General features: G+C 34.0%; 1 protein-coding gene across 13 annotated transcripts in view; it reads right to left on the bottom strand.

Annotated features, from left to right (window-relative positions):
• The window catches only part of CASD1 (CAS1 domain containing 1), a 68,447-nt gene that overhangs the window by 23,642 nt on the left and 28,420 nt on the right, over window positions 1-16,385 (bottom strand). For 10 of the 13 annotated variants that reach the window (XM_023250352.2, XM_023250356.2, XM_023250357.2 and 7 more), the window contains 6 exons: window positions 15,982-16,071; window positions 8,130-8,249; window positions 7,005-7,161; window positions 5,514-5,593; window positions 3,077-3,178; window positions 438-578 (listed from right to left, as the gene is read on the bottom strand). In XM_023250352.2, coding sequence (XP_023106120.1) covers window positions 438-578; window positions 3,077-3,178; window positions 5,514-5,593; window positions 7,005-7,161; window positions 8,130-8,249; window positions 15,982-16,071 — 690 coding nt within the window. The remainder of the gene's footprint in view (window positions 1-437; window positions 579-3,076; window positions 3,179-5,513; window positions 5,594-7,004; window positions 7,162-8,129; window positions 8,250-15,981; window positions 16,072-16,385) is intronic. The other 3 variants (XM_023250355.2, XM_023250354.2, XR_002740487.2) reach the window with 1 other exon arrangement.

The raw sequence follows: 16,385 nt of genomic DNA, 5'->3' as shown, positions 1-16,385 counted from the left end.
TTATGTTATTTAAAAAGCCTTAGTGAAAGCTGCCCACAGGTTCGGTCATCACTTATTTTGGTATGCTCAACTGTTAAGTGAAAGAAAGCAGACAGAGAGGAGTACAGGTCTGTGCTCCTCTGGAAATAGTGATCATGAGGCAATGATCACTCTTCCTGTCAAACACCTCACATTTTATTTTTCCCCAAATTTATTACAATTTTACAAATTTCCATTTCACTGAGTCCTCAGTTATTCTTCATATTTAACACATGCATATATACACATACATATATACATTCTCTTAGCATTTATGTTCAATGAGAAGAAAATGGAGAAAAAGGATTTTAAAAGTAAAGATTTATTAAAAATAATTGATTGAATCCCTATCTCTTAATGTTAATATTCTGTACCATTTAGGATTTTGGAAAACTAGAAGATTACACTTTGAAACTTACCAAGAAAGAAACTACTGAAATAAACAATAGAAAATTTGAAATTTTGTTTGAAAAAAGAGGTTCACCCTTTCCTTCAGAAAGTACTTGACGCTTCTGTAAAGCCAGATAAATGAAAGCAAACAACATTCCATGAAAGACTACCTAAAAAATAAGAAGAGAAAATTTGTTTTAAACAGCTAGATTTCAGTAAGTAGCAGAAATAGTTGGAAAATAAGGACAATATATACAAAAGTAAGTAGGTTAAAAGCTTAAAGATTGAATGAAGGTTTTAAACTTCAAGAAATGACATACAATCAAGGATTGTTAGAAACTATCCACAGCTCTTGCAACAATATGAGATAAGCTGGTTCATTTTGAGCAGTCTCAGCCACAAGTGAAGAAATAAAGAGAAGTTCAAAATAATGATAAAAACACAAGAAACAAGTGTTGATGAGAATGTGGAGGAAAAGGACCTCTTGTACACTTTGATGGGAATGCAAACTGGTACAGACACTGTGGAAAACAGTATGAAGTTTTCTCAAAAAATCAAAAGTAGAACTACCCTGTGATCCCATAATTCCACTACTGGGTATTTATCCAGAGAATACAAAAGCACTAATTTGAAAAGATATATGCAGCCCTATGTTTACTGCAGTATTATTTACAACAGCCAAGATACGGAATTGGCCCAAGTGCTCATTAATAGATGAATGGATAAAGAAGATGTGTGCGTATATATATACACACACAATGGAATACTATCCAGACATAAAAAGAATGAAATCTTTTTATGCAATAACATGGATCCAGAGGGTTTAATGCTAAGTGAAATAAGTCATTCAGAGAAAGACAAATATCATATGATTTCATTCATATGTGGAATTTAAGAAACAAAACAAACCAACAAAGAAAAAAGGAAACAAACCAAGAAACAAACTCTTAACTACAGAGAACAAATTGGTGGTCATCAGAGGGGAGGTCGGTGGGGTGATGGGTGAAATAGGTGAAGGGGATTAATAGTACACTTATCATGATAAGCACTGAGTAATGTATAAAATTACTGAATCACTGTATTGTTCACCTTAAACCAATATAACACTATATGTCAACTATACTGGAATTAAACTTTAAAAAAAGAACAACAACAATAATAAACTATTTTGAAGACATATGGTAAAATTTAAATGCTCAACCAAAATAAAACACATTTTATCTTGATACTCTCAATCAAATAAAACAAAAATAACATCACCAATATAATGCTTTTAAGAAGGAACATATGCACACAAGAATGGGGAAAAAAATGGTAGACCAGAAAGCACATAAAGCTTCCTTTTTTTTTTTTAAACAAAGGTTTAAAGTGAACTATCATAGTAGATTGCTCTAATGACTAGGTTGAGAATTTAGAAGTTGGTAGCAAGACTTTAGCAAAGCTTTTTATTTATATGTGGTTTTGAAGTGCAATGTAGTATACTGGAAAGTGCATAGGTATTGGAAACCAGAAATGGCACAAAATAGGCATTAAGAAAACATTTGTTGGGGCACTGGGTAGCTCAGTCAGTCAAGCATCTGACTTCGGCTCAGGTCATGATCTCGCAGTTCATGAGTTTGAGCCCCCTGTTGGGCTCTGTGCTGACAGCTCAGAGCCTGGAGCCTGCTTCAGATTCTGTGTCTCCCTCTCTCTGTGCCCCTCCCCGGCTTTTTCTTTCTCTCTCTCTCTCTCTCTCTCTCTCTCTCTCTCTCTCTCTCTCTCTCTCTCTCTTTCAATATAAATAAACATTAAAAATATTTTTTTAAATAAATAAAAAAAAGAAAATCTTTGTTGAATGAAAAATAGGATGAGTGAAGTATGGAAGAAAAAAGGGAAAGAGAGAAGAGAGGTAATTAATATTTATTCATTGTCCATTATTTTCCAAATGCTGTGTTCGATATTTCTTGGCCAATTGAATCTTTCCTTCAAGATTAAAGTTACGGAATCACCCATGACACTGTTCTCTCTTCTTTACACACTTCTACCACAAAATCCATACTGTATATAACTTAGTACCTAAATATAAATAGTAACTTTGGGTTTTAAACTAGATTGTAAGGCTTAGAAGCCTGGTGGTTATGTCTTCTTTCTCTAATATATTCCTCATAAAACCAACATCCAGAGCATATACTAGGGTTCAATAAATATTGTGTTGAATGGCCAAAACACATATATGAGGGATCATTCTTATTTTTTTAAGTTTATAGGGATCATTTATTTTTAAGTTTATTTAAGTAATCTCTACACCCAACATGGGGCTCAAACTCACGACACCAATATCAGGAGCCACAGGCTCCACTGACTGAGCCAGCCAGGCGCCCCTATAAAGGGTCATTTGTAAATCAAAATTATGTCTCAAAGAAAGGCCACTTTATAGACAACATTTTTACAGTATTTTCCTGCTCATATATATATATATATACATATATATATATATATATATATATATATATATATATATACACACATGCATACCCTCTCTCCACTATAAAAAAATGGGAGGAGGGCTAATTTACCAAGTCAACATACTTCCTTATCCTAAAACTAAATAAAAATAATTATAATTTTCCAAATAATTCTTTTAAAGCGTTAATTTGAAATGGCAAAAGATCACAAGGTAAATACATACGTAACGGTCTAACCTCCATCTGAACCACCATTCATATACATTCCCTTTCAGTTCAAAACACTTGGACAATGGCCAAAGAGAAAAGATCTTCTCAAATGCACCCTGAGAAAAGGAATGCAGAACACAAAATAAGATGGTATGAGTCAATACTTGTTTTCTAACTCTATTCTAAATTATAGTTTTCTATTAGGATTATAAAAAAGTCATTCACAATTTAAAAATTCTTTCATTTGACGTTCATTTGAAAATAAATTTATTTTACTAACGGCTAATAAAGATGACTTAAAACTTTTTTGTTAACTTACTTTCACTGCACATGAAAGGCTACTGAGACTGCAAAATTAAAACAAAAAGTAAGCTAGTAACTGGAAAATTCTTCCATTTAAGGTTTTTAATCTATTACATAAAGCAGCTAATATTTACTGATCAAAACATCAAAATACAAAAGACCTCAGCCGTTATAATATCAATATCCTAAAGAATGATGGTTAAAGTTAAAATACAGTTTTTCCTTCTCTAAATGTCCTTAATAATCTATAATCAACCATCTGAATTAAAAGAATCCTCTGAATTAGTCACCTTACTTAATCAACCATACCCAAATGCTATTACCAGCCTTTGAAACAAAGTTTACAATTTTACTCTGGTCAAGTTAGTGAATGCACTCTCTTATTAATCTGACAAGCCTGGAAAATCTGGGAATGAAGGGGCAGAAGTCTTGGGTGCATTCCTGCACATTAATGAAGTCTTTCAAAGAAGAGAACAAAACCTCAATTCCCAGACTAAAGAAGGACGGCAAACTTTTTGAAGGAAAGCTCCATTATTAGACCTACTGCCACAGCATAGAAAATGTAGCATAACAATTTTTAAAAAGGCTATTAAAAACCAAAAAAGTGAAAACAGCATTGTATTTTAGGTAATGCTGAATCTTTATAAGAACTTTATTATTTTAATAAAATACAGTATCCTCCATTTAACCATTTAAGAATTTAAAATACCTATAACTTATTAAACAGAGGTCCTATCAAAATCTGTGCCTCAGAAAATAGAGGATTCTTACCAAGAGTTGCAATATAGAGTACTTATAGATCATAAATATTGATATGAAGTACAGAAATATAAATATCAAAATAAAATATAGAAATATTTAGTATCTATTAGAAATACATGGTCCTATAGATCATATATATGTATTTAGCACTTAACATATTATTTCTGATTAAAAATTTATTTATGTGATCAACAGAAAAGTTTTTAGTGAGCACCCATTTTGTGAAAGACACTGGGCTATACTGGGCCATGTACTTTTTTCTTTTGTACACTAATCCAAAGCTGGGGGAACCTTTATTGAACCTCTGGTTCACCTTCCCTTGTCTCCCTCAGATGCACCACAGAGTGTTTGGAATTTTAATGAATAAGTGTCAAGTAGCTGTTGCAGTTACCTGGCTATTTCTTCATACGTTTGCTATTGTTTCCTTATTATTTACAAATCTCCTGCAAAAAACCTTGCAGGTCAGGCAGGAATAAAAATGCTTTATTTCTAAGCATGAAAATAAGAATGAAAGCCTACAAAAACAAACTAATAAAAACCAGCTTTATAGGATCACTCTCTTTCCCTCTCTCTCTCTCTCTCTCTCTCTCTCTCTCTCTCTCACACACACACACACACACACACACACACACACACACACACACACATATACACACGATGCTTATATGGCATTTGCACCTGACACAGCTAAGTACAAGACAGGGAATGTTGGAGATGGGAGCAACTACAGAATAAGTCACAACTACAGGCATTCAAATTAAAATATTTAGTTATAAAGATCATACTGCCCAAATAATATGTCTGTCTGATGGACTGACCAGCAGGTAGGAATTTGTCACCTTGCTAAAGTAGCTGAAAACATCTCAACCATCATAAGAGGGGGATAAAAGGGTAGAGGTAAGAAAATGACCAAAAATTTTATTAAATTAAACATATTCCATACATACAAACCCATTTGCTCCTGAGTTGGTTTTACTAACTGCCAAAATTTTAGTCTATGCAGTTATGGAAAAGTCAAGTAACACTTTGAAGCAATGAATAATGCACAAACCAAGCTGCAAATTCTGTCAAGAGAATTTTGATCTCCACTTAGAGTAGTGTCTTATAAGAGGCATTCAATAAACGTCTGATTGATCAAAGTCAAGTAAAATGGATTTTGAACAATTGCCAGAGGAAGAGCTTTAAATTGCTCTTACAACAAAAACAGTGGTAACAAAAGTAGATAGGTCTCAAAAGAACTACACTGAGTAGTCAACTACAGAGTGACACTTTTATTACAGTCATTAAAAAATGAAGCTAAAAAAAAGCTCTGACTCTTCTTACATACTTTGACTTGAACTTTAAAATAAAATAGAACAAAATATAAACTGAAAAGACTGTACAAACCTGAGAATATGCCAAAAAACATATACATAACAGCAAGAAGGCTAGTTTCAACAGTAAGCCAAAATGCCAGAAACAATTTCCTAAGAGAGAAAACATTTAATTTACTGAAAAGTATAAATTTACATAAAAACATATTAAATAGTCTCTGTTTAATGTATTAATACTCTGCACAGTCCTTACAATAATCAAAGGCTGCCTACAGGATACATAAAATATATGTAAGTGGTATAAAAGGGCAAAAAGGGAAAGACGGACCGTCCTCACTAGGAATGAGGCCACAACCCACACCTGACACCTTACATATCTCCTGTTGATCCACGATAAATATATCTGAAAATATCTCCTGGATTCAATTATACCCATTTACTATTCAAAGTTACAACAAAATTTGGAAAAATATGTCAATATGTTCAATGTAATTCTAACAAACATTCCTGTTGAATATAGCTTAGGTAACACTGCTTAAACATTAAAGTTTCAAGGAAAGAGCTTAAGAACTCCCTAATGGACTAAGGTTTAACCTTAAAATGTATTTTAACGTATGCATATTTTAAGTTACGTGCTCATAGTTTATATATATTGATTTAATTTAATATGTTAGGTTTGTGTCGAGGGATTAAGGTACAAAGGCTATTCAACGACATTAATGGACTTGATTAAAGGCTGGAACTCAACTCTTTCCTGAAAAAGTTATTTGACATTATAATGGAAGTCAGTGGAAGATATTTTTGATATATAATATTTGATTGAAAGAGTTAAGTTAAAAATTACTAAAAACAACAATTTTTAATTTTTCCAAAAAAGGGAAGCTTTTATTTCAATGATATGATCTTCAGGGGGAAAAAGCATGAAGAGAAATGAATGTGGCCTCACTTTGAATATGACCAGTAACTGGCTATGTGGAGTTTGAAGGTGACGACCTTCTGGATGCTCAGGTTTCTTTATATGCACAACAGGCTGACAGTAAGTGTGTAAAGAGTTGTCTAGAGGGTAAATTATATTAGTGCCCTTTAGACCTGGCTGACATAAAAAGCCTTTTTGTAAGTGAATGTTTATCCAAAAATATCAATACATGTAAAATATATAAAGCAGAGCTGCCAAAGACGAGAGAAGGCTATAAGGGCCTGGAGCCCCATTGGATTGCTCTCCTCTCCTCCAGTGGTCTTCACTCAGGCTCTGTACAGGACAGTCTGACAAATGCTGCGTCAGCTGATGTGTAAAATTTTAGATTAAAATTTTTAATTTTGAAAAATTTAGATTAAAAAAAAACACATACATACAATAGACATGCAAACTATTAATCTGCACTGTTATATTACTTGAATTATTTAGCTGTACCATTTTGGAAACATAGTTTAAGAACAAAGTTTCAAATATCAAAACTACACATAAATTTAAACTATGTCTCAATAAAAAATAGCCTTTAACAATGAGAAATAAATTTTGTACATGAAAAGTATATATTTATTAACAGTAAGAGAGTATATTTACCGTTTGCTTTTTTTTGGATTATTTGTGGCCATAGTGCTAAAGTAACATATATGACCATGAACCATACAGTGACCAAGGGGACAAAGTAATAGAATTGATAAGGCCGATCCATTACTATACATAACACCACTACCAGGAAATTGAGACGAAATAAGACCTATTAAAAAGGAGAAGAAAACGGTTTTCATTCCAGGTATGCAGGAAGAGCAAAGACAGATTCTTTCTGACAGAGTACAAACGTTTATTTAAGACCAAAGTAATAACTGCAAGTATATTTTACTAATCCTTAAAATTACATTTGTTCTACAATCACTGTAAAGAGTTCAATATAAAATATTTATGCATCATTATATTAACTAAATCCAAGTAAAACACCAACCTGAGCTGTCCTCTGGCTGCAACTGTCATCTTGCTAAATGTAGGGAGAGAATCGTAAGTCTCCTTCCTAAGGCTATGGTTTATAAGCAGAGATTAGATTACCTCAACAAAAGGGTGTCCATTTCATCTGTTTGATGTTGATTTACCCCATTTAGGATTAAGTTGAGAGTTGTCATAGATACAAAATAATATTACTCAAATTAAAAAGTGACTTGGGGACCTCTGTTAACAGTCATGTCAGACAGTGTGATGTCACTCAAAGAACACAGAGTTTAAGCAGATTGATATTAGAGTTGTACCACTTACTATCTGACCATAGGCAAATTATTTACCCTCTCTGAGCCTCAGTGTCCTTTCTGTAAACATGAAGATCACAACTCAGGGTTGTAATGAGGGATAAATAATGTTCAGGAAGTGTCCAGCACAAGGTGGAAACTTAATAAATATTAATCCTCTTCTTAAAGAAAACATAGCGTATTATAATAATTCCAGGTAACTGTACATTTCTATAAAACTGAAGTGAATTAGCAGTGCCGTCCCTTGAGTACCGGTCCTTTTATTAGACATTGACTTAAATTACATTTTCCCTTCCCTCAGTAATAAAATATTTATCTCGAATTATTAACCACAGAACACAGAAATAACATAACTTTAAAGTGCATGTCATATTCAAATTATTTGTGGCCTTATAATGACCATATTCTTATCTTTATGTCAAAATGAAAGAAGAACTGAAATCATCCCTACCTGACAGACTCTATGAATTCCAAAGTCTCCTTTGATCCAAAAGTATGAGAAATGCCCATACCCTGTCTGAAATAGGTATGCAGCAACCAGAACCCGGATGTGCATGTACACAGGCAAAAACTGTTGACAAAAAATAAATAGGTAAAATATGCTGGCACTAACTATACTTTGAAACATCATAACCAGTATATTTAATCAAGGCAATGGATCATCGTTACCAGTTGGTATAAGCTCAATAAAAACATTTATGTTCAAAAGTTAGGCAACACAGAGCAAGCATTAAAAAAATGTAGATTTCAGAATCAGACCCGATTCAAATTCTGGTTCTGCCCCTTACCAGCTATGGGACTTTAAGTCCGAGTTTTCTAAAATGCAGAATAACAAGGTTCTTATGAGGAATGCAGGAGTTAATAAATGTGAAACACTTTGTGTATTTCCTCCACTTAGAATTAAATATAAGATATCCATAGTTATTAATCCTCAGATATGCTGAATATGAGATAACTCTGGATTTCACATTTTCCCAGTGAGAAGATAAAAAAAACCAAAAAACAAAGTGCCACATTTTTGGCCCCCTTAAAAACATGGACTTTAGATTTGTAAATTGTTGTGTAACTACTTAATTATTTAGCAAAAAGTGTATATTAAAATATATGCAAACATAATTTAGAAATATTATTTCCCTCCCATTCTTTTTTTTTTCAATATATGAAGTTTATTGTCAAATTGGTTTCCATACAACACCCAGTGCTCATCCCAAAAGGTGCCCTCCTCAATACCCGTCACCCACCCTCCCCTCCCTCCCACCCCCCACCAACCCTCAGTTTGTTCTCAGTTTTTAAGAGTCTCTTATGCTTTGGCTCTCTCCCACTCTAACCTCTTTTTTTTTTCCTTCCCCTCCCCCATGGGTTTCTGTTAAGTTTCTCAGGATCCACATAAGAGTGAAAACATATGGTATCTGTCTTTCTCTGTATGGCTTATTTCACTTAGCACAACACTCTCCAGTTCCATCCATGTTGCTACAAAAGGCCATGTTTCATTCTTTCTCATTGCCACGTAGTACTCCATTGTGTATATAAACCACAATTTCTTTATCCATTCATCAGTTGATGGACATTTAGGCTCTTTCCATAATTTGGCTATTGTTGAGAGTGCTGCTATAAACATTGGGGTACAAGTGGCCCTGTGCATCAGTACTCCTGTATCCCTTGGATAAATTCCTAGCAGTGCTATTGCTGGGTCATAGGGTAGGTCTATTATTAATTTTTTGAGGAACCTCCACACTGCTTTCCAGAGTGGCTGTACCAGTTTGCATTCCCACCAACAGTGCAAGAGGGGTCCCGTTTCTCCACCTCCTCTCCAGCATCTATAGTCTCCTGATTTGTTCATTTTGGCCACTCTGACTGGCGTGAGGTGATATCTGAGTGTGGTTTTGATTTGTATTTCCCTGATGAGGAGCGACACTGAGCATCTTTTCATGTGCCTGTTGGCCATCCGGACGTCTTCTTTAGAGAAGTGTCTATTCATGTTTTCTGCCCATTTCTTCACTGGGTTATTTGTTTTTCAGGTGTGGAGTTTGGTTAGCTCTTTATAAATTTTGGATACTAGCCCTTTGTCCGATACGTCATTTGCAAATATCTTTTCCCATTCCGTTGGTTGTCTTTTAGTTTTGTTGGTTGTTTCCTTTGCTGTGCAGAAGATTTTTATCTTCATAATCCCTCCCATTCTTAATTTTTTAAGTTTATTTATTTATTTTGAGAGAGAGGGAGAAAGAGAATGAACGAATGAACCAGCAGGGGAGGGGCAGAGAGAGGGCGAGAGAGAATCCCAGAGCCTCCACTGTGTCAATGCAGAGCCTGATGTGAGGGCTCCATCTCACAAACCCTGAGATCATGATTTGAGCCAAGATAATTTAAACTATGAGATGAAACTATCAGACACTTAACCGACTGAGTCACCTAAGTGCTCCCAACTCTTAATTTCTAAAACAATTTTATTTTACTCTCCTACATCAATGTTACATCATGACCAAGATGCTTAGAATAATTTACCATGGTTTTTCAGAGCATCCTATCTTCACTTCTTTTTTTAACATTTATTTATTTTTGAGACAGAGAGAGACAGAGATCATGAACAGGGGAGGGTCAGAGAGAGAGGGAGACACAGAATCTGAAACAGGCTCCAGGCTCTGAGCTGTCAGCACAGAGCCCAACGCGGGGCTCGAACTCACGGACCGCGAGACCATGACCTGAGCCAAAGTCGGATGCTTAACTGACTGAGCCACCCAGGCACCCCTCCTATCTTCACTTCTAAATTAAATGAAATGTAACACATTTCTGATCTATATTTTATGGGAATCACTGGAAATATCTCATTTATAACTCCTAATTCTCATAACCCTATAATGCTGTCATTCATCCTGTCTATCAGCCACCACTCCTTTATGTGTATGATCATGATCTCCACAACACAACTAGTGCACTGGTTTTGAAATAATCTTTTTTTAAATTTATTTTTATTTTTTTAATTCATTTTTGAGAGAGACAGAGATAGCGTGAGTGGGGGAGAGGCACAGAGAGAGAGAGAGAGAGAGAGAGAGAGAGAGAATGAATCCCAAGCAAGCTTTGCACTGTCAGTGCAGAGCCCGATGCGGGGCTTGAATTCATGGAACCACGAGATCATGGCCTGCGCTGAAACCAAGAGTCAGATGCTTAACTGACTGAGACACCCAGGCACCCCTTGAAATGATCTTTAAAAGGCTTGTTCAGTGACATCCAACCCTTGCAATTATAAGATTATTCTTTTAGGGATAATTACTAAATCTATGTAAACATTTTTTGGCTCCTATTTTATATATGCATCTGATCACTCTGTGATTATCCAGCATTGACAAACTTATGGCCACTTCAGGTTAATGTATGTTTTCCAAGTGATACCTTATAGGAAAAAATAAAATAAGTAGACATCTTAAATGGATTTTATGAGTCCTTCAATGTATGCATCTTTTGTATATATCCTTGAATGCACCCTTGAGCACATCTTTTTCTTTTCTGAGAAGGCAAAAAGCCCTGAATTTATAATAGGTCATAAACTCTTCAATACCCCTTCTACTCTAGCCAAACTGTTAGGCTTCTCTGTCTCCTAGAGTGATTCTTGTGCCTCCCTGTCACCTTTCCTTTGTTTATCTGTTTATTCTACCCTGGAATATTCTTCTTGTGACCATATTTTGCTTATTCAAATCTTATTCTTCTTTAGAGCCCTGTTCAAAAATTTCCTATCTTTACTCTCAGATGAAAGTCATTTTTCCTTCCTCAGAGTTCTTATAGCACTGACATCTATATATCAAACAGGGTTTTTATTTATTGCCCTTCATCATTAGTTCTTTTTAAATGCCTTATCGTTAAATCAGAGATTTTAGATGAAGGTGTAAGCTACTAGAATCACAGTGATGAAGGTAGGAAATGTCGTATTAAAATAACCTCACGATTTATCTAAGCCTGTTACCTCATTCTTGAAAGCACTCTAAAATATTCCCTTCAAGTATGTGAACACTTTGAACAGCAAAATATGTACAAATTCCCAAGGCAATCCATTCATTTTCAGATGGCCATTTACTACCATAAAGTTCCTTTTCAAGAAAAGTTGAAATCTAACTCTATGTAAAAGCTACCAACTTCAGTCTTCTAGGGCAATGCTATGCAATAGAAATAAAATGCAAGTTACATAGTACACTTTTAATATGGCTACCAGAATATTTAAAAAGCTCAAAGAATCAAGTGAAACTAATTTTAATAAATATAATGTATTTAATTGAATATATACAAAATACTTTCATTCTAACATGTAATGAGCATGTAATAAGATATTTTATATGTTTTAGGCTAAATTTTTGAACTTTGTATGCATTTGTCACAATTAATCATACTTAACTGGTATGTATTTCAAATTCACAGCACATCTCAATTCCAACTAGCTATATTTCAAGTGCTCAACAGCCACATGTGTCTAGCGGCTTCCATAATGGAGAGTCTAGCCTTAGAGCCTTTTGCATACACTGATTCTTATATCTGATTGTTCTACAAGTATCTGAAAATAGTTGTCAAACCTAGGCTAACTATTCCCAATCACTTTTTTTTTATATGAAATTTATTGACAAATTGGTTTCCATACAACACCCAGTGCTCATCCCAAAAGGTGCCCTCCTCAATACCCATCACCCACCCTCTCCCGTTCAACCCTCAGTTTGTTCTCAGTTCTTAACAGTCTCTTATGCTTTGGCTCTCTCCCACTCTAACCTCTTTTTTTTTTTTTCCTTCTCCTCCCCCATGGGTTCCTGTTAAGTTTCTCAGGATCCACATAAGAGTGAAACCATATGGTATCTGTCTTTCTCTGTATGGCTTATTTCACTTAGCATCACACTCTCCAGTTCCATCCACGTTGCTACAAAAGGCCATATTTCATTTTTTCTCATTGCCACGTAATATTCCATTGTGTATATAAACCACAATTTCTTTATCCATTCATCAGTTGATGGACATTTAGGCTCTTTCCATAATTTGGCTATTGTTGACAGTGCTGCTATGAACATTGGGATACAAGTGGCCCTATGCATCAGTACTCCTGTATCCCTTGGATAAATCCCTAGCAGTGCTATTGCTGGGTCATAGGGTAGGTCTATTTTTAATTTTCTGAGGAACCTCCACACTGCTTTCCAGAGTGGCTGCACCAATTTGCATTCCCACCAACAGTGCAAGAGGGTTCCCGTTTCTCCACATCCTCTCCAGCATCTATAGTCTCCTGATTTGTTCATTTTGGCCACTCTGACTGGCGTGAGGTGATACCTGAGTGTGGTTTTGATTTGTATTTCCCTGATAAGGAGCGACGCTGAACATCTTTTCACGTGCCTGTTGGGCTAGTATCCAAAATCTATAAAGAGCTCACCAAACTCCACACCCGAAAAACAAATAAGCCAATCACTTTAATCACTGTCCACAAACATGCTTTGAAATCCCCTCAAGACTGGGGCTGGGCCTACAAACTTCGGACTTGGTTATTACATTTAAAAAGTAAATACTATTCATTTAAACTAAACACTATCACAGCAATCTGCCAAGTACCTGCTAATGTTGGATTATTGAAAATTTCATGTAATACTTCTCCCAAGTTTTTATTTTAATGCATTTTAAGCCAACAAAAAAGTTGTAAGAATAATACAATGGATATCCATATACCATGCTGACCCATTTTAAAGAATGCTGCAGACTACATCGTTCCTAAATATATTAGAGCAAGTATCTTCTAAGAAGATAAAATAGTTTCTTACATAATCATATATCATTTTAATAACCCAAGATTTAGTATTACTATAACAGTATCTATTGTAAAATTTACATTCAAATATCCCTGACTGTGCCAGTAACATCCTCTATGGTTTAAAAACAAATTTTTTTTAGGAATCTTGGATCAAGTATCATACAGTGCACTTAGTTGTCGTTTCTCTTCTGTCTCCTTTAATCCAAATTATTTTTCTTTTTATCTTTCATGAGTCAAGTACTACAACAAAATTTTAATATTAAAATATGTTTGGAATTTTAACTGCATTACAATTAATAGCTAGGCTGGCTTCAGATTCTGTTCTTTTTCTAGTCCCACAAATTTTCCCTCAAGATCTTTTATTCAGATCCTTTCATGAAAGTTACTTACGAACTCCCAAAGGAAAAAAAAAACCCACAGTGGAACACAAAATCATCTACTGTATAGACCTAACTCGCTGTACTCTCCATATTAAATTCACAGTGTTTTATCCCTATTTCCTATAAATTATGTTTTAAAAGAATGTTTATACCAACAATTGCAATCTGCTAGACCATCTGGATTATTTTAAGAATTCTCTGTATTTTTTTATGGTTTCTATTTTAGTATAAAAACATGGCACAACTGAAGTTTGACATATTTTAACATATTTTACTCAAAATAAAAAACATTAAGATTGTGTAATTAAAATAACCATGGCAGTTAAAAAAGGCTTTTAATGAGGGTAATCCCTCAAATATCCAAGAATCAGGTCCCAAAATATGTTTTAACCCATGCTAATTATGCTTTGCTAATGTAGACACAGGTAATTTTTAACCACAAAATCCTATTATATAAAAGAACAGGAATATGTTAATTAATCATAACAAATGGTCTGTTAATGAAAAGTATGTCCTTTCAGAACAGAGATTTTTAAAAACTGTAATTTAGGATATATTGGGATGTAGTCTAAGATATATTAGAATTAGAATGCTAGCTTGGCAAATGATTATAACAGAATGCCAAATTACCTTCATCCTTTTATGATCCAAATTCTTTCTGGAATCACTGAATTGAGGAACTTAATCTGCCATTAATTCTTTCTATCTGATTTTTTTTTAAATAGGAGTATCACCCTTTAATATGTCAGCAATAAATTATGTCTCTAAGTGGCATTTTCTTAAAACAAAAGACTTTTTTCCTTCTCAAATTAATCTAATCTTTATTCATATGTCAGGGGTATTTCTAGGATTCAATATTCATCTCTACTGACTTTTTAGAGAATCTGACAAATCTATCCTCCAAATTCTGAGCTGGGCTTACAAACAGTCTTACTATCCTCATCTCCCCTTGCCTCGGATTTCTTTTACTGTCTTCAATCTTCTGTACCAACTTGAACTCACTAGGTCCCCTTCAGTCTCAGCGCGACAGGAATTTCACTGCTGCCACAAATATACACATCATAGCCATACAATTTCAGTAAAAATTATACTTCATTCCTTTATCTTCTGCCCTTCAAACAAACCATCCATAAAATCATGGACAATTTTTGAAAATAACGAAAAGATTCAATGAAGAATAATATTATTTTCAAATTGTTGGAGATATCTGAAGAAAACCTCAGTATTATTTGTTTTCTTAACTGCTACTTTGGAAATTTCAAAATACTTCTGTCTGGACAAAATTCTTATCTCAATTTATCTCAATTTATCACCAATTCAAATACTATTTACAGATGTGTGCTTTGTGTAAACAAAACAATAAAAAACAGTTCAGTAGTTCCATAATTGTTTTAAAGCATATTTTATAGAAATCGGTTTGTACCTTCACTATAAAACTTGCGTGAAAAGTAGTTATTAGATGTAGGTTCGCCCTCCAAAGTCTGCTTTAATTGCAACGTAGCTGGAATGTTACAACTCGGAATACGTTTTTTTGTTTTTGTTTTTGTTTTTGTTTTTTACTCCTGTCAAATCCAGGGTGTCCTGAGACCATGAGAATCCTACTTTTTAAGACAACTACGGAGAAGGAAAAAATGATTTTGTCCAGGTACAGCACATCAATGGTACAATGGTAGTCCATTAGTACCTGAGTTCTTTGAAAAATGGAGGAAAAGAGTTCTAAGGTTTTTAAACTCTATAAGTGTAACAATATAAAATACAAGTAAGGGTAGAATATAAATATAGCCATCTAATTTGATTTCTTTTGATAGTAACTTGTCTATTTGAAATCTTTTGCAATTAAGTGTCATCTACATTGTTTCCTCCTAAGTTTAAATTAGCTGTCCAACAGGGTGGCATGAATTAATACCCTTAGGTTATCAGCTGTTTCTACTCAATTAAAATTAAGGCCAGGTATTACTAATAAATTATTGCCTTAAGACTATACATTCTCAAAGAGTCAGGTGGTAGGAGAAGAATGGGAAGGCATAAAGGTTGGGTAGAAAATAAAATGGGTCTCTAAACGGTCAAGAATATAAAACACAAAAGAGGTGGTGCCCTTAAAGAAACATTAAAGTGCCACTGTTTCCTATATTTTCTGAATTTAAATTCAAAATACTTACTGTACTTGCTCCAGAGATATGATAAATCAGAATCACAAGTTGCATCCAGCCTTTCCATTCATCTGTTTGTTCTCTATTTAACACTTTAGTCTGTGGAGAAGAACCAGTCTGTTTTACAATTCATTATGAAGGTATTATTAAGTAAATTTTTCTTATAGGACATAAAGCTAATGCTTCTGTTAAAAGAACTTTGGAGAAAAACAAACAATTAAAGATTGTCATTTTATTTGATAAGAGATATAATGAAACTATTTCAATATAATATGAATTGGAGAATTAATATAAACTAAAGGAGATTTTATATATTTAAGTTGCTACTCATGGTTTTATATTAAGATTACATTTAAAGTTTGACAGATGTGTTTGTTAGTCTAAAAAATGGCATTGTATAATTTTCTTTAAAA

The sequence above is a fragment of the Felis catus genome, chromosome A2 (genome assembly GCF_018350175.1).
Source record: "Felis catus isolate Fca126 chromosome A2, F.catus_Fca126_mat1.0, whole genome shotgun sequence".
Taxonomy (NCBI): domain Eukaryota; kingdom Metazoa; phylum Chordata; class Mammalia; order Carnivora; family Felidae; genus Felis; species Felis catus.
This window is presented reverse-complemented; position numbering and strand designations above follow the sequence as displayed.